General features: G+C 39.3%; 1 protein-coding gene across 1 annotated transcript; it reads left to right on the forward strand.

The window, feature by feature from the left end:
- The first annotated feature begins 1932 nt into the window (after positions 1–1932).
- Positions 1933–12931, forward strand: LOC137271598 (sodium- and chloride-dependent glycine transporter 2-like). The gene is made up of 14 exons (XM_067804041.1): positions 1933–2137; positions 2554–2685; positions 3246–3434; positions 3733–3862; positions 4379–4511; positions 4822–4956; positions 5605–5708; positions 6950–7074; positions 8934–9046; positions 9617–9745; positions 10147–10246; positions 10829–10929; positions 11402–11558; positions 12768–12931. The coding sequence occupies exons 1-14, from the start codon at positions 1933–1935 to the stop codon at positions 12929–12931; spliced, it is 1917 nt and encodes a 638-aa protein (XP_067660142.1).
- Positions 12932–22708: the final 9777 nt, after the last annotated feature.

Below are 22708 nucleotides of genomic sequence, written 5' to 3' on the forward strand. Positions count from 1 at the left end.
GAACTCCCACCTTGAACTTGAGCTATGTAATTTCACCTGTTGAGAGAATACGCTGAGAACCTCTTCTTTGTCGTTTTTGTTGCTTCCGAGGAACACTATGAGATTCATTCGAGTAATTTCTACTTGGTCGTTGTATGATCTATATGGTCTGAGGCATGGCTTCTGCGGTAATTCTCTGGAACAGTATAACAGGTATATGAAGGATTGTTGCTGAGAGGTTGGCGGGACTACATAGAATTTACGCTCGTCTATCTGCTGACATTTTCCAGGCCTCGTCAACACTGAATTCAACAACTGTCAACAATATTCAACTGGTACAGTTTATCAGACATATCAATACTTTACTGAGTTAACATTTTAGATATATGATCTAGCATCAGTACCAACATTTTGTGAGCATTGTGCCATGGTGACATGAACGATTATGTAGGTGACCGGGGACTGCGAAAACCCAAACATTCTTGCGAATATTTGTTGACCTAAACAGTGGTAAAACTATTTTGGGGTTGCATAAACTCTTGCATGAAAAAAAACACGATATTGTCAGTTATCAGTAATGGCAACAACTGGAAGCATTGCATTTACTTCAACAGTTGATGGAAATTGTGCAGCACTGACATAAGCAGTATAGTAAGTAGCAGAGTTATCGCACGAACTCCTTACTACTAACGCGAAGACGTTCTGGAGGGGGTGACGAACCGGGAAGTGACAACTAGAAGTCTTATTGCGACAATCGGGTCCTTTGGTTTCTATTGCCCAAAGGTCCATTGGATCGGTGTCTCGACAGAATTCACATCGTGACATATACGGACATTTTTGTGTACAGTTAGAAAAATGCCATTGGAGCCGCCGCATTCATATAAGCCATATATTGCTGCATTGTATTGAACACTGATTGTGAATGAACGAGAACCTTAACATAACTCTACTATTGACATTTCAGCGGTAACCAAAGTCCTGTCTCTGTGTGTGTACCCTGTCAATCAACAGTGCTTAATGTTGGCTTAAGTCACTGTTTCAATCATCACTCATTAGCACAGACATTCGGGTCTTTGCGGGTATTAGATTTAAAAAATACATAGTAAAAATTGAGATGACCCTCGACTCGTAATGCGTTACAATACAACGCACCATGACAAGGCCGGACACTTCGGAGCACCCCGCCTGCCTGCTGGATGACGATATCCGCACAAAACGGGGGTGTTACAGGGAGTCGAGCCTCACTAGCTCTTTGCCTCATCATTTGCGAAATAAAACCCTGGGAAAATCTAGCATGCTTCATTTAAGCCGTTACCGTTACTGTAAGGCCAAGCCGAAGGACAAAGTTCTTGTATGTGCGGCCTGTAAACAAACCAGAAGATGGATGGCCCGGAAAATGACGACTGTTGTGTTGAAGTACAGATATTCCGATGCTCATAAGTTAAATAAAGGTTTGGGAAACATTTGTTTTACATCACACTGGGACAAAACATTTCTTTTGCAGTAGCCTTGTGCAAGTCCGCTATCTTCCGACTGTGACTTACTTTCCTAATAATGAGCTAAGGGCATCGTCTTGTTTCGCGAGACTGAAGGCTTGCGGCTGACGTCTCTTGGCTAAGTGACAAATAGAGTGAGATATACAAGCGAAACCATCTGCGGAAAAGTGATAAAACATCCTCTTGTGGTTGCTGGGTGAACTACCGTGAAAGGTCCAAGGCCCCTCAGGTAGTGACAGAGTGCCTCTTGCTCATCTCTAATTGTTAGTGCGAACAGTCATTGCGGATGAAGGCAAGTCAATCCAGGTGTTGGTTACGACTGAGCCAAAACACAAGGCTAATTATCTACCGACGTTAATAAAACATTGTGCACCTTGAAAGTACCGTCTAATTAATGGACTAGAAACATTGTAGTTTGTTTGTTCGATCATGTCCTTCCATGCATGTCTTCTTTAGGATGCACTCCAACCGCAAATACGAGGTAGAAGTTGCTATGTCGGATCGGATGGATTCCGAGGACTGCGACCATGGGGAATTAGAAAGGACAGAGGAGAGAGAACAATGGGCTTCCCAGATAGAATACCTTTTGTCCATGATTGGTTACTGCGTAGCCCTTGGCAACGTCTGGCGATACCCATACATCTGCCAGAGAAACGGTGGAGGTAGTAATTATCAACGTGTTTCCGTGAACATGATGTTGATCAAATGTACTATATGTTTCTGGTTCACACTTGATGATTTATATAGGCTAAAGTTACATAGCTGAAATACCACTGAGTGCGGTGTTAAAAGGAAACAAACTGACGGACCTTACTTATTATTGAATCGATCTTCCTCATGCATACTTTCGAAGTCTATGCTTTTAGGGCATTAACGTTTTTTCTTTACCAGTTTAATGCTATTATGAACACAGACCTTGGTAACTGACTAAATAGCATTCGTACAAAACAGATGAGGATCACTCTCCTAGTTTTTGTTTAATCGAGTCTGGACCAGACAAACCAGTGATAACCCGATCCAATTTGTCTCCTCTTACAAGCAAGAACTATTCACTTGAACAAAACACGAACTGTTTTAGGGGCGTTCTTGATTCCATTCGTCGCGTGTCTTGTGCTGTGTGGCCTTCCTCTGGTCTTTCTCGAGGTTGCTCTGGGGCAGTTTTCAGGAAAAAGTCCTTCACACGTCTGGAGTCTGTGTCCTTTGATGAAAGGTTGGTGACAGCTATAACAAGAAAACATATTTCTGGTATGCAACATGACAGTTTGCTTGTAGGAGCAAATATGAATTGTCATAAGCTTTGTGCGATTACGAACACTTTCAACATCGTTTAGTATACTTGATTGAAAAGAAAATTAGTTCTCTTTGAAATCACAGAAGAATTCACCACAGTTGAAATGGACCTCGTGAACTGTGACCATGTGGTGAATCGAACCCAAGCGTTCGTGTAGGTGAAAGCCTAGACCACTAGGCTATACAACATCGTCTTGTGTTCTACTATGATGTGTTTTTTTCTAACACAAACTACATCCAACAGAAAGTGAAATAATGAGAGTATACGTGGGTACAATTCGCTTACATTACATGCTACATGCACATATAACCAAATAATATTTTCACACTTGTTATTCTAATTCAAGTAAAACTTAAACCAAATGACAAAACTGATGCTATCTTCGGGTGTGTACTTCTTCTAAAGGTAACTCAGAATAACACCAAGCTATTCTTTAACCAGTTATCGTCAAATGAACTATCACGTCATTTTTTTTGTAGGTATTGGCATTGGTATGCTGATCATATGTGTTGGGTCTGCCGTCTACCTGAACGTAATCTGTGGCTGGGCGATGTACTATGCCATATCATCTTTCAGTTCCGTCCTACCTTGGACGAAATGTAACAACACGTGGAACACTGACGCTTGTGTTGCTGGTGTCGAGGCATTGCACCACAGATTAACTGGAGGTATCTCAACCGTTCCCATATATAACATATTACAACACCTATGACAGATGGTAATATCAGTAATATCAGTCAGGTGTGATAAATTCAACTTTTATAACACTTTAAATGCGTAAAAAGTGTTTCTGTATCATTGACTTCACATCATGTTCTGACTTAGGCAGCGGATCCTTGTGGTATTGAAACGCTTTTGAGGCTGTTTTCGTATTCTTGAATATGCGGAGTATATCCTCCTACTTGTCCGCTAAATCTCTATAACTCTGCAGGTCAAAAATAACACTATACCTATGTTGTTTTACAGGGTACAATGTCGCGACTGACTGGATCAACAAGTCCTACAGTTTCAATACTACTGACAACAGTAGCATAACAACAGACAGTAGCGAGGACTCACCCAATCAATATCATACAGCAGCGGAAGAATTTTGGCAGTAGGTGATTGTTTTCCGTTTGCTACAGCGACAGAGGGATGACGTGGGGGTCGACTGTCGTAATGGGACTAGGTAGTCAGATAGCTTGCTTGTTGCTGACTGCGCCGCTAAACAAGAAACACACACACGAAATTTAAATAGATGATATCTAAGCAGACAACATAATCTGCTTTTGGAACCCTTTATGTATCCTGTTGTTCCTGAAAAAAAAGACATTGTATTTGAAATGCCATCCGTTACATTCCCACTGGATAGTGTTCGGTGAGCCTAGGTTGAAGGTTCGATCGTTGATCGCGTTGTATTAAAATACGTTAAACTATGGTATTTGTATATAATATGCATCACGGGCTATTGTACAGTGTGCTTTATGGGAGACCCATGTTAAACTTTGGCATAGGATCTCTCTGGGCCAGATCGACAAATCAGGCAAAAAAATTAGTTTATACACCCAAACTCAGTATACAGGAGCAAGTGTCCTGTACCTGATGTTAAAAGCATACATATTTATATATTCAGTCACAAGGCGCTTGGAATATCGAAGGGTATCGACGAAATTGGGTCGATCAAGTGGGAGATGGCGCTGTGTCTTCTGGCTTCCTGGTTCCTCATCTTCATATGTGCAGTGAAAGGTGTGCGATCTGTTGGAAAGGTACAAACACCATGCCAGATCTACAGACATGTCTGTAATGTAGAGAAGACGATTGACAAAACACTAGTTACTGAAAAAAAAGAAAACCTTTTAACGTTTTGTTTGTGTGGTAACGAAGGTGAGGTTTCCTGTATACATTTTGTTTAGCGAAAATAAAATTATTGGTACAATATGTGATGGATTAACTACCTTGTTGGTGTTTATTAGATGCTGATAGTACAAAGAACGTGATGTTTATGTTCAAATTAAAATAGCATGGCAATTCATTACGTGGGTAGAGCATGAATGATTCCACCTTGATATATTTCAGGCGGTCTATATAACAGCAACCTTACCGTATGTCATCCTTACTGTACTGCTCATTCGTGGACTGACTCTACCGGGAGGAACAGATGGAGCTGTATTTTATTTCACTCCAAATTTTAACAAACTTCTTGAAGTACAGGTATTATCATGCAGACTAAAGACAAGCAGAGATAGGGACGATAGGGTCTTGTGTTATAAGGGAACGCATAAAGGTATCTGATTATCAAAAATGTTTTTTTATCTAACATGATGTCAATAACCTTTCAAAAGGAAAACATCTTCAGCGTATAAAATTATCAAGAAACATGCAATTAGTGATGAAGGATTGTGCTGATAACTAGATAACGCATAGTACTCAGCTGTGATATTCTATTGATCAACTCGGTTTCAAATGAATGTCAATGGCTACCTTTCATTCATAACATTGTTTAAGAAGAGACTCAAAACATTTGCTGTTATTTTGTTACCCGATACATGATCACAATGTAAGCGTATTTTGCCTACCTGCAATGTATAATATAATTATTTTTTCTGTACCCGTTGGAAGCACATAGTAGAAAATAGCAGCAGTTTAGCCTTGTGTTTTAGGCGTTCAACAAAGCTGTAGAACAAACGAAGTAATAACGTACTACCATATATATGGCGACGAAAATGAAAATGAAAACATATCTTCAAGACTCCAGTCGTAAATTTAATATACTTTTTATACGCTGTTGTTTCAACTCGTCCGGATGATCTTCCATAAGAATAGGAATGTAATCCTTAGGTGATATTCTTTTTCCGTCAGGTGTGGTTAGAGGCGTGTCTACAGGTGTTCTACTCTCTGGGTGCGGCCTGGGGTTGTATCATCACCATGGCCAGCTACACCAAGTTCAACACAAACTGTCTAAGGTAATATCAGCACAGCCTCCATCCTGAATGTCATGCTTCATTTTGAAAGTCATCTCACCGGCATTTCAAGGTGAAATAGATTTAACTGGGATCTCACTGATATATCAAATTCATTATAAAAGGGGTCCCATTGGCACTTCAATGTTCATTCTGAAAGGAACCTCATCGGCATTTCAAGGTTCAGTCTCAAAGGAATCTCAACGGCAATCAAACGCAATCAAATTGTTGTTAGATTCTACTGAATTGCAAAGGAGACTGTACAAGGCAATAATGAGTTAAGAATTTCGATAAACCCCGACACTTATTCTCAGATATTTTGTTATGAATACTATCTATTTGATGTGAAGGCGCGTATAAGTGTCTTATTATTTCGTTTTACATATGAAGATAGAAATGCAGCAGAGAGGGTTCTGGCTGGTAAGGATCATCACCAGCACAGGGCTCTTGCACCCAGCCCAGATAGCGAATGGGACTTCTCTCGGTAAACGCTGCCTAGCCGAACCCATCGTGAACTTTCCGGAGAGTATGTAGACTCTCCAGCACTGCAGTGTTCTCTATTACCCAGAGTGTCAGAAGGGCTGTGCTCCCGATGGAGAACCTGGGCACTTTCCTGATCTGCGCCAAGAGATCAGGAGGTACCAAACCCAGGGCACCGAGAACAATGGGGAGCCTGACGACAGTGTACTTGGGATGCAAGCGAGACATTATTGTTATTGTTATATATTTACTCGCATAAAAATGACTTTGAACGTGTGTACTTGTTCGTCATCATGAAATAAATATCACTAGAGAAGTTAAAGCATGCATCTGATTGTTTAATCTTGTGGTTGTATTAAAAATCTTGAAACACCGTCCCTTTCCAGTTTCCTGATTATAACTGACACTGACTGACCAACCAGAACCGAATACTTTACTTTACCTTTTCTTTACAATACTTGTGGTAGAATATAAACCTTAGTTTTTCTTAATTATGGGACTCCCAGCGTACCTTTCAGTTCAATCCCCAAGTAAAGTTAATATTAAAAAATGTTCTCTCTGGCTTTGAGTTCATAACTATGCAACAAATGGAGTCTTACCCTCTTGTGTCATCGCTTGATCGCGCGTAAAGGCAAAAGTAATTCCTGTTAGGTTTACGTACGTATATGATATGAATGACTGAATTCTGCTATCAGAATAAGAACATTTGCAGGAAAATACTTGATTGTAATAATATAGATAGTTGTTGTTTTAATCTTATTCAGAAATGCGATTGTGTGTACCTTTGTGAGTGAAGGAACAAGCATGTATGCTGGTCTTGTGGTGTTCACGATACTTGGATACATGTCTCACGAGGCCAATGTGCCAATAACAGAAGTTGTGTCATCGGGTAAGTACATATGACGAGGCAAATAATATGTGTGCCTCTGTGTGAATGTGTGCGTGTGTGTGTCATTGAGAGAGAGTATGCGTGTATGTGTATGTGTGTGTGAATGCAGTATCATGTTCTGACATATTATAAATGACGAAGGACTAATGTGTGTGTGAGAGTGAGAGAATGTGTGTATATGCGAGAGAGAGAGAGAGAGAGAGAGAGAGTGTGTGTGTGTGTGTGTGTGTGTGTTGGAGATGGGGGTAGGGGTGGCGAATTCACTAGCATGTTTATATGTGTGACTTTGCTGGAAGGTGTATCTGCTCATGTGTAGTTCAGAAATATCTGCATCGTGTCAGTAAACCAGGGGACACTTTATGAACACATTCATGTTAAATGGTTTTGATACAATGTCCCACAAAACAACACCCAAATAGTCACGTAGTGACGACACCCAAACCTTCGTCGAGTATAAATAACGCAATCAGAGTTTTAATTTGCAAGAAACGATCAGGGGTGAGTTGCCACGTCTTCATTCAGGTCACTGAGCCCGATCACCCAATCCATTTAGTCGCTCCTTGCAACCTACCATAGGTTGCTAACACGTACCTATCACAGGTTAATCGTCTCTGGGGCGAATTACTCATTCCTTCCCTATGTCACATCTGTGTATGGTTCACTATGACTGATCTATGCATTGTATACTATAAATAGAAAGTATGGAGAAAAAGTACATTCGTCTATGTACTAAAAGAACAATCATGATAAAATGATTGGAAATATGTTACTCGTGTTAACCGAACATATATTCTTCTAGATTTTGTAAATGTTTTTTTTACCCGTGAAGGTCACGGGGTAGAACGGGCCTTCAGCAACCCATACTTGCCATAAAAGGCGACTATGCGTGTCGTAAGAGGCGACTAACGGGATCGGGTGGTCAGGCTCACTAACTTGGTTTACACATGTCATTGGTTCCCAATTGCGTTGACCGATGCTCATGTTGTTGATCACTGGATTGTCTGGTCCAGACTCAATTATTTACAGACGCTGCCATATAACTGGAATATGGCTGAGTACGGCGTAAAACTAAACTCACTCACTCACTTGTAAATGTTTTACAACAGAAATGGAAAACGAAAGCGGACGGACATCTATTCTTCTGTTATTCGTGTATGACTATCAGAACGAATGACTGAGAAAAGCACACATGTTCATTAGGTTTTTGAAACTTAAGTTTCATTCAAAACTTTCCAGTGCAGCTCAAAGTTCATTTGTACACTCACAACATGATGTATTGGAGCCTGCCACTATTGTCACAAATTGTATTGTGCATGACGCCACAACCATGTTACAATGACTCCGTTTTAATTAACTTTCTATTATCGCTAATTGTTACTTCAAAAGCTGTATGATGACATAGAAACTGCGCCCTTGACTACGATTTACGTGTTCTGTTATCACGAACTGTCACGTCATAAGCTGTATGATGACATGGAAACTGCGCCATGACAGTGATTTACGTGTTCTATTATCACTATTACGTCATAAGCTGTATGATGACGTAGATGATGCCTTTCTGTGGCGCCTATGACTATTATTTACTTCCTCCAAGGTCAGTGTTACGTCATACCCTTTATGACGACACAGATAATGTCTGAAGATAAACTAAAGAGCTGATGTGAGGCCAGGGGTTCCGATATACATAAAAGAATAAATATCAACACAACTTTTGAAACATTTTATGATTATGAACCAGAACAAAACACCCCATCCATGCGATGTGTGTTATTACCGCTGATACATGTTTTGTACATATGGCTGAAATATTGCCGATGTGACGATAAATTGTAACTCACTCACTCACTCTTTATTTGCAGGACCTGGATTGGGATTTGTTATTTATCCAGAAGCCCTAGCTCAACTTCCACTGCCGCAGTTGTGGAGTTTTATCTTCTTTGTCATGCTCATCCTGTTGACGTTGGATTCTCTGGTTAGAATGTACCAATGCTACAAATTGATTTTGCTGATGTTGGCTTCATCCGCTGTGGAAAATACCTCAAACATTTTTCAATATGATATTACACTTTTGACTAACTTTGCCTTGTGATTAGTCGGGTTGAGTAGATTCATGGCAGAAGAAACTGCAATGAAAAAAGTTGAATTTGTATGGAATACTGTAAAGGACGTTTTCGCGAAACGGGCTTGATAAACGGACTAGACTGGGCCAAATCTCGTCTCTGCATGATTTTGCATTCTCACACGTCGGACAAACGTACGGTGCAAGATCCCTTACATTATGACCATATGACCAAGGGCATCATAGCACTCCATCACAAGTACATTGGAATGCCAACTTGCTTCATTATTAAATGTAGTTTGCATATTATCGTTATTTCGATTTCTCAGAAAAAATAATTGAATAACAACAAGCACGGCTTAACCGGACATCTTGAAATAGTGTAAGGTTAAGAATGGTTTACGAAAAAGTGAGGCACTTGTGACATGTAAACACGTTATCAAACCATGCCCATGTGTACATTTATTCCTCATGTACTTTAAGTTCTCGCATGTTGAAACCTTCGTGACGGCAATCCTGGATGAATATCAAAGCCTAGTAAAATGGAGAATACCAATCGCCGCTGCCTACTGCCTGGTGTCATTTCTCGTTGGACTTGCAATGACCACTCAGGTGTGTGTGTGTGTGTGTGTGGTTGGGGAGGGGGGGGGGGGGGGTGGGAGAAGCTGCGTTGCGTGCGCGCTTGTATGTGAGTTTATAGTGCTTACATTCACAGATATGAACAAGAAACAACTGAAAGAGTTTCCAGTCTTATAGTTCTCATTCTAAAGTTGTTTAATAACAATGGTTGGGACTAGGATGTCCTCTTTTTCGCTTTTCGATTTCAACGTTCGCCAATTGTTGGTGTTCATCGCCATGATATTTGCTGGGACAGTGTTAAAAGCGGCATAAAACCCAACTCACTCATCTTGAGCCTATTATACGGTAAAAAACTGTAATCTGCACTGAGGGGAGAACCAGAATCCAAGAACACCCGACTTCATATTTGTTAATATTTTTATCTTTAATTTCAGGGTGGAATATATGTGTTCCAGCTCATAGACTGGTACATTGTGGCGGTTTTCATAACAATCGCTGCTCTGCTTGAATGTATCATGGTGTCTTGGATCTATGGTAAGGACGGGGACGTATGGGAGGCGTTGGCTGCGCATATTCCATGGGTGAAAAACACCAGTCGATTTATCAACTGTTCATATCTGGCAATGCTGTATCTGATATCTCAGCAGTGTGTCAGGACAACTGGAAACTGGTGATATGCTAAGGGAAAAGCTAATGGATCACATGAAAGTAATAGTGTTCCTTTGCTTTTAATTTTTTCCAGGGTTTTTCACAAGCTTTGTATCGCATTGCTTGTCAGGAAACCTGGAAAAACGTAAGAGAACAGAAATGCATTCACATGATCGATTGGCTCCCTCAGTATATTTAAAGTTATAATTTTATCAATGACAGTATGTATTTGTACAATGTAAATATATAAAAACACAAAGATGTTTCACATTTTAAACATGGATAAATCTGACAAAGACGTTTTTGCGGTTAGAATTGTCATGCTTTGTACAAATGTTAGATTTCTTGGTGACAGCGCGCTGTTAACAGTAGTTGAAGAAGTAGAACTCAGTGACTCCTGAGCTCAAGTATTAATCTCTCAACTACCATTTGGTGAGAACTATACTCATACTGTGCGTCTCTTTTTAGGTATTGACCGCTTCAGTGGCGACATTCAACTTATGATTGGCAGACCAGCACCTCTATTCTTCAAGCTTACATGGTGTTACATCACACCAGCAATGCTCCTGGTAGGCACAAACGTCATAAATGGAAACACCTCCTAATGACCTCAGAAAATATATTCAAGCAACAAATCTATTTGCATAAGAAATAGAGAGAAGGATGTTGTAGATAGTTAGTGTACCATTTTAAGATTCCAATTACAAATTATTTTAGCTATCTTTATATGTCCTGCCCAAACAATGGCACCATCACAAATGCAGCTGTCCACCTGAAACAAAAACATGCCTGTCACAAAGCTTTGGGAAGATTTACAAAATACACTTGACAGAGTCGGATGCTAAACATTACACACTGCGAAATACGTACCTAGTTTTGAGCAATTGGTATGTTGAAAGTATGAAAACAGTCAAACTATCCCTTTATGAAAACAGTTTTCAAGGTTAGCTCAGTATGTTTATAGAGAATATATTTACAACTACACATGCTATATAAACAAGGCGTGGGATATATACTAATAAACCATATTTCATTTTTCAGATGACTATTGTATTCACTTTCGCCCAGTATAAATTGCCAACATATGGAGAATATGTGTATCCATATTATTCCACTGTGATAGGATGGATAGTCGCGTCCCTTCCACTGATGCCTGTGGTAATAATGATGTTCCTCGCTATTTACCGTAGGAAAGGAAGTGTTGCCCAGGTAATTCGGTTTAAAGCTATCAACGTTGTCAGTAAAAATGAGAAATAGAAATACGTGATGCACATGTCTGGTCGTCCATCACCAAATTGGTAAACATGTATTGGTTTTTATTTCACCGTTTTTGTGTACATTTGAACATGGATCTTAAGCAGCAAACGAACAAAAATGCTGAGACATGGTATCAGTTGTTACTATGTCACGAGTTGTCTCAGTGGGGAGGTTTGTGGGTACATTATGACATGCTGCCTTCAGTCACTGCAAATAGATGCATGACTCCCGACTAGTGCAAATTGTCACACCCAGGTCGTTGTGAAAGTGTAGGTCTTGAAAGTGACGTTACTCCACTTATTGGTCTTCAGGAACCCGTGCTTGTCGCACATGTTAGAGGCGACCGAAGGGATCGGGCGGGCTGGCTTATCGTATTCCAGCTGTGTAGATCGATGTTCCTAACCTTTCACGCCTGCAATTATTGAAACATTTGAATAGCGATACATGCTGAAACGTAAGGTTATAACAAACTCAAAACATATTTTAGTTCATCACAACCGTTGTTCATTACAAACACTTCGACTAAAGTATGCAACAGTGAGTGAGTTTAGTTTTACGCCGCTTTTTAGCAATATTCCAGCAATATCACGGCGGGGAACAGAAAATGGGCTTCACATATTGTACCCATGTGGGGAATCGAACCCGGGTCTTCGGCGTGGCGAGCGAACGCTTTAACCACCGTCCTAGTTGAGACTAAACACATTATACCAGTCAGTTCGTTGTAAGCGTTGTCGTCGTTGTCGTTGTAGCTTTGGTCTTCCTACTCTCTTTGGAAATAAAATGAAATGTGTTATTTGGGTAAGTCAGGTTGCACTGAAGAGACAAATTGTCTTTGATCAATTCGTCTAATTCAAGATCGGTTCGATAATCAGCAGATACACCGGTCATTCTTTCATATGGAAGTAATACCTTTCTTTAGCACATGCCTATCGACTCTTGTTTAAATGAATCTATGGATGACATTCAAGATTCATTGTGTGTGGTAACAGGTCCTTGGGTATTTTCTTACAGCTAGTGACAGTGTCTTGGATGAACATTCAGTACTCTAAATGCGGTCGTTAGCAGTTTGCCGAGTGTGTCATGCTGTGCTAAAAGGTTTTTGTAAGGCTTCCAGTTTTTAATGTTGCTAATGCAATGTTTCTGTGTGGAGTGTTTATGCTATTGGGTTTATTTCAGAGGATCAAGCTCTCTCTGAAACCTGAAGACACTTGGGGTCCATCTGAACCATCTTACCGTGCCGAGTACATCAAGAAACACAGAAGACCTTCCACTCTCAAAAGTGCGTTCAAATCGTCGATTTCCTGGAAAGAGTAGATAACCTCAGTTGTTGACCTTTAAGGCAAGACGTCGGCACCAGTTTGGGCCCAATTTCATGTGGTGCCTAAATCGAAGTATCTGCTCAGACTGGCAAAGTCTGTCACAAGTCCATTGGCCTATATTTTATAGATACAAGTAGTTAAGGTATATTCATGTAACGAACGCATCAATAACCATGACAACTGTCAAAAGTATCCCGTCGTTGTGTTAATGGCTGCTTTATTATCTTCATATAATGCAAAATGTAAATCGACGATTGTTTTTGCTCGGTATATTAATTCTTCGTTAAGTTGCAAACTTTACACAGTAAAGATGAATGATTCATTCTTGAACTGGTTTCAACATAAAATGGAAACAAAAACATGCAAAGTGATATTTATCTTTCATATTACAAAGATGAACATACAAGCGACAGATTCTGCCTTCTCCGTTGATTCCATGGTTTTCTTTATCTAATTCAATCAGGAAATTGTGAGAACCGTCACTAGGCATATAGAATTTCTGTTCATGTCCCTAAAACAGTTGGTGTTGTCCGTTACATGTAGTGGCCAACTGAGAAGATAATCACTTGGAAGTATATGAATTTTAAAGTTTGAGTTGTTTTTTCAGCTGTACAAAACGCATCTGAAATATATCAAATGCTCCATGTTTTAACATGCTGCTAACCTGCCTTCTCCGATAAATTTAGGATGCGACAATATGTATAGTGTATTCTACACATCAGTCGTGATTCCAAATAGTCTGACTGCATTATCCTTTCCGTCGATCTGATTGTCTGATTTGTTTACAAGCACTGGTGTACCACATTACATCGTCAGATACGAAATGCATCTATTTTGGGGGCACAGGTACATTTTACAACTTTCCCAATTACGTTGCGTATGTCCCGATTCTTGTTAACGCGATCTCATCAACCGTTGTATCCAAAATCTTTAAATGTGGTGACATCCTATATTGTGGGACTATTCAGAGACCAGTTGACTTGGTTGACCTTGAGGGTAAAATTATAATATCTTTAAGGTCACGACAAGTCTTAGCCCACATTTCAAACTGATATCGATATCTCATAAAGCATTGCACCCAGTGTCTTCAATTATGCCGATGCAAAACGTTAGTGAAGGTGATCAAATCCTTTTCAGTAAACTGCTGAAGGCAAAGTCAGTTGTCCGTTTTACAGTGATCATGTGTTGATACCATAGCCAAAGTGTAGACTTTGTAATAACTGTAACAGTAAAAGCGAGTGTGTGAGTTTAGTTTTACAACGCATTCAGGAATGTTCCCGCTCTATGGCGGCGGTCTGTAAATAATCGAGTCTGAACAGGACAGTCCAGTGATCAACAGCATGAGCAATGAATTGGGAACCAGTCAGCGAGTCTGACCACCCCGTTACTGGCCTCTTATGGCACGCATGGTTTGCTGGAGGTCTGACCCCTGACCTTCACGGGTCAATTCTAACCAGGAGTTGCACGGGTTGTAATAATACTAGCAAAGGGCAGAAATTGAGTGTTAACTTAAGTTACCTATTAGTGAGTGTGAGTGAGTTAGTATTTAACGTCACATCGGCAGTATTGCAGCCATATCGTGACGAGAACGATTAATTATAAAAATACAAATGAATTACTAGCACGGACATTGTAAAACCCTGTCAACGAAGGACAGTAAACTGACTAGAATATCACAGAATAGAATATAAAACTAGTGAATAGACCTAAAACAATGTATCTATAGAGGACAGTACAATATAAAAATGAGCTATAGGTTGCCAACAACTGAAGGTAGATCACCATACTAAGGACCATGGGGACTTACAGTACATTTGCTTCCTTCATGGACCCTAGCTGGATTTACATCATCCCTTCAGTTGTTAGCAATTTAGACAAATGTAGCCATAAATTAAAAACACACTTATTCTACGATTAAAAAGCTGGAAAACTGAAATTTACGTCAAATGTTTTTGGACTTACGTACCCTCTCAGGAGGACAATTATTTTACGGTTCTTCAACCCCCTTTGAGGGTACAGCCACTAACGATTTGAGTTACTAATTTAATCTTCCAATTTTAAAATATTTATCTATTTACAGTTCGGTTAACAAATTTAATTCCTTTAAAAATGCAATAATTAAATGAGGACTAACACTGTTAAAAAGATCCTTCATAGTATGTGAATTAAAATACTGATCCCTTGTGATGGAATATTCAACACAGTCAAGCAAGATATGCCTGACTGTGATTCTTTCATCACAAGGGATGCAGAACGGAGGATCCTCACCTTTCAAAAGGTATTCATGTGTATATCTGGTGTGGCCAATACGACATCGCCGCATGATGACCTCTTCAAATCTGGACTGACAACCCAAGTAGGTGTAACCAATATAGGGTTTTATTGCATGTAATTTATTTATGCCCACTTGGGTGTCCCACTTCTTCTGCATCAGATCACGGATGTAAGTTCTAATGCTGGCTTTATAATCTGAGTATGGAATAAGAAGTGGTGTCATAGATTTGTTGAGTGCTGCCTTGGCAGCAAGATCGGCCATTGCGTTACCGGAAATACCTACGTGGCTGGGTAACCAACAAAAGACGATGTCGTATTGGCCAGTGGCAAGATTATTATACAATTCAATAATTTCTATTAAAAGTGGATGTTTACAAGAGATATTTTTAATAGCCTGAAGGCAAGAAAGAGAGTCGGAATAGATTATATATTGTTTACGTTTAGGGTGTCTTTGAATATATTTGAGAGATGTTAATATGGCGTTAGCTTCTGCTGTAAAAATAGAACTATTATCTGGTAATCGAGAAGATATTGTTCTGGATCCAATGACAGTGGCACAAGCCACTGCGCCACCGTCCTTGGACCCATCTGTAAATAAGGATTTATAATTCCTATATTTATGTTTTAATTGATGATATTCTTGTTTATACTGTAATTCATTAGTTTCTGACTTTTTAAATGATGTTAATGTTAGGTCAACTTGTGGCCTAACCAATTGCCAAGGAGGAGAAGAAATAAGACGGGAGGGAGCTATGTTTTCCAGTTCAATGCCCGCAGCAGAAAGAAAGGGTTTAATTCTGTGTCCTAGAGGCGGGACAAGAGAAGACTTTTTGTTGTATAAATCCTCATGAAGGGGATTGAAAACACAGTTATATGCAGGGTTAGATTGATTTGAGTATAACTTAGTAATGTACTGTAAAGCTAACTTTATACGTCGCTGCTCAAGAGATGGTTCATCAGCCTCGACGTACAGACTGTCAATAGGTGAAGTTCTGAAGGACCCAAGACAAAGTCTTAGGCCTTGGTGGTGGACAGAATCGAGAAGTTTAAGGTTGCTTTTGCAGGCTCCGCCATATACGATGGAGCCATAATCAAGTTTTGAACGGACCAGTGATCGATATAGGTGTAAGAGGGTCGCTTGATCCCCTCCCCACTTTGAGTTGGAAACAACTTTCAACAAGTCAAGAGCCTTAAGGCATTTAGTTTTAATGAACTTAATATGAGGCAGAAATGTTAAGTGGGAATCAAAGATTAGGCCCAAGAACTTGGCCTCCTTAACAGCTCTGATGGGAGTGCCATCTAGAGATAGTTCAGGGTCCTTATGTGGCTTATAATTTCTGCAAAAATGTATACAATTAGTTTTGGATTTAGAAAACTTAAAGCCGTTTTCAAGACACCATTTATTTATTTTGTTTAAACACAACTGCAGTTGCCGTTCAATAGTATGCATAGTTTTCCCACGACAAGAAATATTAAAATCATCCACAAATAGCGATCCATCAATTGAATCATTTAAAACTTTTGATAAACTATTTATCTTTATACTAAAAAGAGTGAGAGACAAAATACTGCCTTGTGGAACACCCTGATCCTGATTGTAATGATCAGACAGGGTAGAACCCACTCGGACCTGGAATTGTCTGTCATTTAAAAACTTGGCAATAAATTCAGGCAAACGACCTCGCAAGCCGAAGTCATGTAAATCTCGTAAAATGCCATATTTCAAGGTAGTGTCATATGCCTTCTCAAGGTCAAAAAAGATAGAGACAGCGTGTTGTTTTTTGATTAGTGCGTTTTTAACAAATGATTCTAAACGCACTAAGTGATCGACAGTACTTCTATTTTTACGGAAACCACATTGTATATCTGTGATAAGGTTATTTGTTTCCAAGTACCAAACAAGTCGATTATTTATCATGCGTTCCATGGTTTTGCAAACACAGCTAGTTAGTGAAATTGGTCGATAATTGGACGGATCAGTATGATCACGTCCAGGTTTAGGTATTGGTACTACTATGGCGTCACGCCATGAGTGAGGAAACTTACCCGATGTCCAAATATCATCAAAAATATTGAGAAGAGTTTCTAGGCAGGATTCTGGTAAATGCTTTAGGAGTTGATAATGTATGTTATCAGCTCCTGTAGCAGTATCATGGGCTTGATCAAGAGCAGTATGGAGTTCATGAAGAGAAAAAGCTTCATTATAATCCTCCCCATTATCTGAATGGAAGTTAATAGTTTTCTTTTCTTGTTGTTTTTTATACTGCTGGAATTTAGGTACATAATTAGAAGAGGAAGAATGTTTAGCGAGGGTTTCACCCAGTTTATTTGCAATATCTGATTTATCCGTTAGTAATTGATCTCCATGTTTAAGATGATGGACAGTAGATTTAGTACCTTTACCTTTAATTTTCTGGACCATGTTCCATACCTTGGACATGGGTGTCCGAGAATTTATTTTGGATACATAATTTTGCCAAGATTGGCGTTTGTTCTGTTTAAAAGTACGCCGTGCTTTAGCATTTAAAATTTTAAATTTATTTAAGTTATGCACCATAGGATGGCGACGGAAATAATGTCCTGCTTTTTTCCTTGCCTTCCTAGCTTGTTTGCAGTCATCGTTGAACCATGGTTTTCGGATATGTGGAACAGCAGAGGACTTTGGAATACACTCATCAGCAATGTTATTTAGTTCATCAGAAAAGCACTTGATAGCATCAGGAACGTCAATAAAATGTTCAGGTTTAAGTTTGTCAGCACATTGTATGGTATATAAAGGCCAGTTAGCCTTTTTAAAATTCCATCTGGATAATGGAAGAGTATCAGATGGGGTCACACGTTTAAGTATAGTAGGAAAATGGTCACTTCCACAAAGGGTCATCGTGGACTGACCACTCAAATTCATTAAGTAAGCTGGAGTCAGTTATTGACAGGTCAAGGGCTGAATATGTTCCTGTTCCAGGATGTAAATATGTATCTGCACCATCATTGTAGATACATAAATTATTATTTGAAATAAAATCTTCAATAATTTTACCTTTAGTGTTTGTGGTCGCACTCCCCCAGAGCGGGTTGTGGCCATTCAGATCGCCCATGAGTACACATGGTTTGGGAAGTTCATCATAGAGAGACTGAAGATCAGCCAGAATAAGAGTTGATGATGGCGGAATGTACAATGAACACAGAGTAAGTGTAATGTTCAACGTAAGTCGTACTGCAACTGCCTGAAGGTTTGTTGTGAGTTTCACATGACTGTGGATAACGCCATTTCTGACAAGAATGGATGATCCTCCAGTGGCCCTATTTTCAGCAGGAGAATAATAATTATATGCGCTGAACTGACGAACGTTTAAAGAATCTGTCTGCTTCAGATGCGTTTCTTGTAAGCAGATTGCTGACGGTTGAAAGTCTTGGTCTAATAGATGTAGCTCATGCAAATTATTTTTAAGGCCTCTGCAGTTCCACTGTAAAATGTTCGAAGAAACTATTTCTTTGGGGGGTTTATTGGGGATCTACCCCTTGACTTTCGAGAGGGTGACAGACTATGTGCCCTGTGCTGGATGTTTTCGGACACGTCCATGGCTTCAAGGGATCCAAACCTATTGTATATCTGGATCTTATCTTCTGCACCTTTAGAGGCTCTGCCACTCTGATTTTTCTTACAAGTATCATTGTTTGGTTTCACTTTGGTTTTTGAAACCTGTTTTCCATAATTTCCAAGAGAGAGTGTTGGGGTAGACTGTGATGATGATTTATCCTTTGACACTGACCGAGATTGAACTTCAACTGTGACTGGTGTTTTTGATTGTGATTCAGTCGTTTGTGTTGACTGGTGAGGTGAGTATACCTCAGGTGTATCAGTGTCAACCCATGTCAAATCAGTTTGGCATGATGTGGAAAAGGTGGACATAGGTGCAGTTGCTTTTTGACTCGTTCCAGCGGATACTCGAGTAACTGAGGCATATGACTGATTTGGTTCTGGGGTCTGAAGAGCAAGCTTTTTGGCATCAGCAAAACTAATATTTCTGGTGAATTTAATTTTGTTTATTTCCATCTGTTGTTTCCATAATGGACAGTCTTTAGAAAAAGATGAATGAGTGCCAGTGCAGTTTGTACATTTTTTAAAGTTACTATCACAATCTTCAGTCACGTGAGTTTTTTCACCGCAGTGAGCGCATGTTATGGAATTTGTGCAGCTATTGACACCATGTCCATACTTTTGACATTTAAAACACCTCAGAGGGTTTGGTATATAAATGTCAACGTTGATATTGCAATATCCTGCTTTAATTGATGTTGGAGCAGTTGGCGAAGAAAAATGGAATAAGTAGGTATTTGTTGGTCTATTTTCAGAGTTTTTCCGGGTCATAAATCGTTTCACAAAAGTTACTCCTTGGTCCTTCATTTCCGAGGCAATGTCCAGTTCATTCATATCGGCAAACAGTTGGTCCCGGTCTCGCACAATGCCTTTACTTGAGTTCAAAGTTCTATGCGGAGTAACTGATACCGGTATTCCAACGAATAACTCAGTGGACATCAAATTTGTTGCCTGCTGTTTTCTACTACATTCTATGAGCAGAGAACCTGTACGTAACCTTTTTATGTTAGAAACTTCACCAGCAATACCATACACACCTTTTGATACCGCAAAAGGATTGAGTTTTAGAGGTGATTTGTCAAGTGTCTCGATCACGAGAAATCGTGGCCAATATTCATTTGAGTTTGAAGGTCGTCGATCATCATCATCACTGTCCAGTTGACGCTTGTTTCGTTTTAGGGGGGTTTTGTATTCCATAGTAAGTGTATAAGTTTCATCATCCGAGCTCCCCACCCACCACGGAGTATCACAAGGACAATGCTAAAAACAAGCGGGTCTCCAGCTTGCAGAACCAAGGATACCCGGATGATATACTCCAGTAGAAAAATTAAAAGATTAATGATTCCACCAGATTAGCCCATGAGCCACCGCCTTCTGGCATACAACTCTAGGCAAAAACAGACATTAACTTGGCTATTGAAATTCGGAGTCCAAAAGTTCGCCAAGACTTTAAAACATATCAAAGTATAATTTTCAAACTTTGGTGCAACAGTACAATATGTAGCACAGGGCTTGGCGTGACCAGCCGATTGATTGAATTGGGCCTATTCAACCACCCGTCTAGGTGAAGTTAGGGCCGAAGTGGTGTGTTGGGCAACAGGATCACCTAGTCCTTGTTCCAGTGCCCTCAACCACCAGGATCCCCTCCTCCACCGACACAGGGGCGCAACCCACGGCCAACAGGTTGCCCAATTTGGTCGCCTCTTACGACCAGCAATGGGGTGCTGTGGACACATTCTGTCCCGGGTCCACACGGGAGAAGAGCACTTAGCGTTACCCAGCACCCACCACGAGGAGGTGGCTCTTCACGGGTGCCAGTTGCCTATTAGAAATTTAAGTCTGATGGCATACGGTTGTCCTCCCTCGTGTAGTTGGTAGATTTCCACCCGGAGAGAGGAAGTTCCGAGCCGCATCATACCAAAAGACGTTAAAATATGGGACTTGTTGTTCCCTGCCTGGCGCTCGGCATTAATGGGTATGACAAGGAATATTGTTTTCTATTTTGCCAATTCCTGCAAGCTTCTATTTCAGAAGCGGAAACAATGTAATAGGTAATGGTTGTACATTGTGTGTTTATGTATATGTTATGTATAATGTATTGGTTTCATTGTTGTTTTGGCTAATAAGACCCGAAAGTCTTCCGATTTGCTTCTTCCGGTACCATATTTCCGGTGAGTTACGAATGCTCATGAACCAGTTCTGGTTCCAAATTGCCCAACGACAAAATATTACTTTACTAGACCGGACAAGTCTACAATCATGTTTGACTGTCACAGCTGTTGACAGTCGCAATAGTTGATTAATTATGGGATGATAAGATCAGAAATTTACTATTCCTTCAAGGATTATTGGTTCCTTACTGACAATAGACAACTATGACACAATTCGAAAACGTAAGAGTATATTTCTTTACCCATAATATATATTTTGACAACGAGTACAGTTCTGTCTCCAAATGTGTTTTTTAGTATACCCGACAGTTTGTTAAAAACATACATCTGAGGAAAACCAATATAGTTAATGTGAAATGCATGTGAGTAAATTGTATTTATTGAATTCGTAAAACACTTAATTAGTATACTGCTATTAATAAAACAGTCATGTGTTATCAAGTTTATCTTCTTTTCATATTTGGCCACACTGACTCTGTCATTTCCATTTTCAATTACAACAGGTATTTTCCTAACTAGAATGTTTGTTTAATGTGTTATTTATTTTCTAAATACATTAATATGTTGCAATAATTTTTAGTAACTATTCCAAACTAAAAACTATTTTATACATGTTAATATTTATATTTGTTTAAACCAATCAATAAATGTAATCAATGGAGACAACTGGATCTATTCAATGTAGAATGTATGTGCATAAACACTTCATTTATTAACATAAATTTGTTTATATAATATACACTTTTGGTAGGCATAATATATAATTTTACCCTCTTCCAAATCTACAGGATGGCTTTTTGCAATTTATGGTGACAGAATGACTCAAAAATACAAGAAATAAATGGCTCGTTGCATTGAAAAGTTCACAGAAAATGCATTGTAAACTGGATAGATGACAGGGATGGCAGTGCATGTCTCTCTTTGTTGGGCTGTAAATATATAGACCCCAAAACTAGTTTAGCCTAAAAAATAGCAGTTCTTATAACATCATAAAAAAATAAAACAAATGTGAAACGTTCCCATTTATGGCGACTTTTCTTATTCACACAGAACGTCATAATGTCACACATCCATCAATACTGGAAGGTGTTCAGAACAAAAATGTCAAAACCCTCACCCATGTGAATATTCATTATGAAACAATTATTTATCAAATCATCAAATCAAATTATATAAACATTATTACTACAGTCCACTAATTACTATTCACCACATTACCTTTACACTTTGTATTCCTTGTCTTGTATATGGTTGATTAGTGGAACATGTACTGTGGTGTACAGTACATGAATGTTCTTGGTTATGCACGGTTTAGGTTGTGAACGGTAAGCGAAATACAGTACACAGCACTCTCAAGTCACAAATTTCCGAACTGCAAGACCGAAATTATTGAAGTATGCAGTAATCACTCATAGATGGTTCCTTTATTGTAAAAGATACTGACCAACACATGGGAAAACATCTAAATGTGTTTAAATACCATATCATGACTGTAGTAAGATATGTAGCATGAGTCTGATTGTCATGAAATGTATACATAGTGTTGTCCACTTAAACATTCCAAATACTCTGCAAAAAGGCCAAGTTTATTAACTCTCCATATTTCGAACTAAAAAACTGGACCAATCCGTTTTAAGATAATGGAAAAGACTAATGTGTTCTGGGTATTGTGATATGTATCAGTGTAACTGCATGCTGAAATCTCACAGACAGAACAAAGAATTTTATA

The sequence above is a fragment of the Haliotis asinina genome, chromosome 2 (genome assembly GCF_037392515.1).
Source record: "Haliotis asinina isolate JCU_RB_2024 chromosome 2, JCU_Hal_asi_v2, whole genome shotgun sequence".
NCBI classification, from domain to species: Eukaryota; Metazoa; Mollusca; class Gastropoda; order Lepetellida; family Haliotidae; genus Haliotis; species Haliotis asinina.

Excerpts from the sequence above, each read along its gene's own strand:
- LOC137271598 (XM_067804041.1), top strand. The coding sequence starts at position 1,933 with ATGCACTCCAACCGCAAATACGAGGTAGAAGTTGCTATGTCGGATCGG. Across the intron at positions 4,957-5,604 it reads ACAAACTTCTTGAAGTACAG|GTGTGGTTAGAGGCGTGTCT; the intron begins GTATTATCATGC and ends TTTTTCCGTCAG. Across the intron at positions 11,559-12,767 it reads TATTTACCGTAGGAAAGGAA|TGTTTATGCTATTGGGTTTA; the intron begins GTGTTGCCCAGG and ends TTCTGTGTGGAG.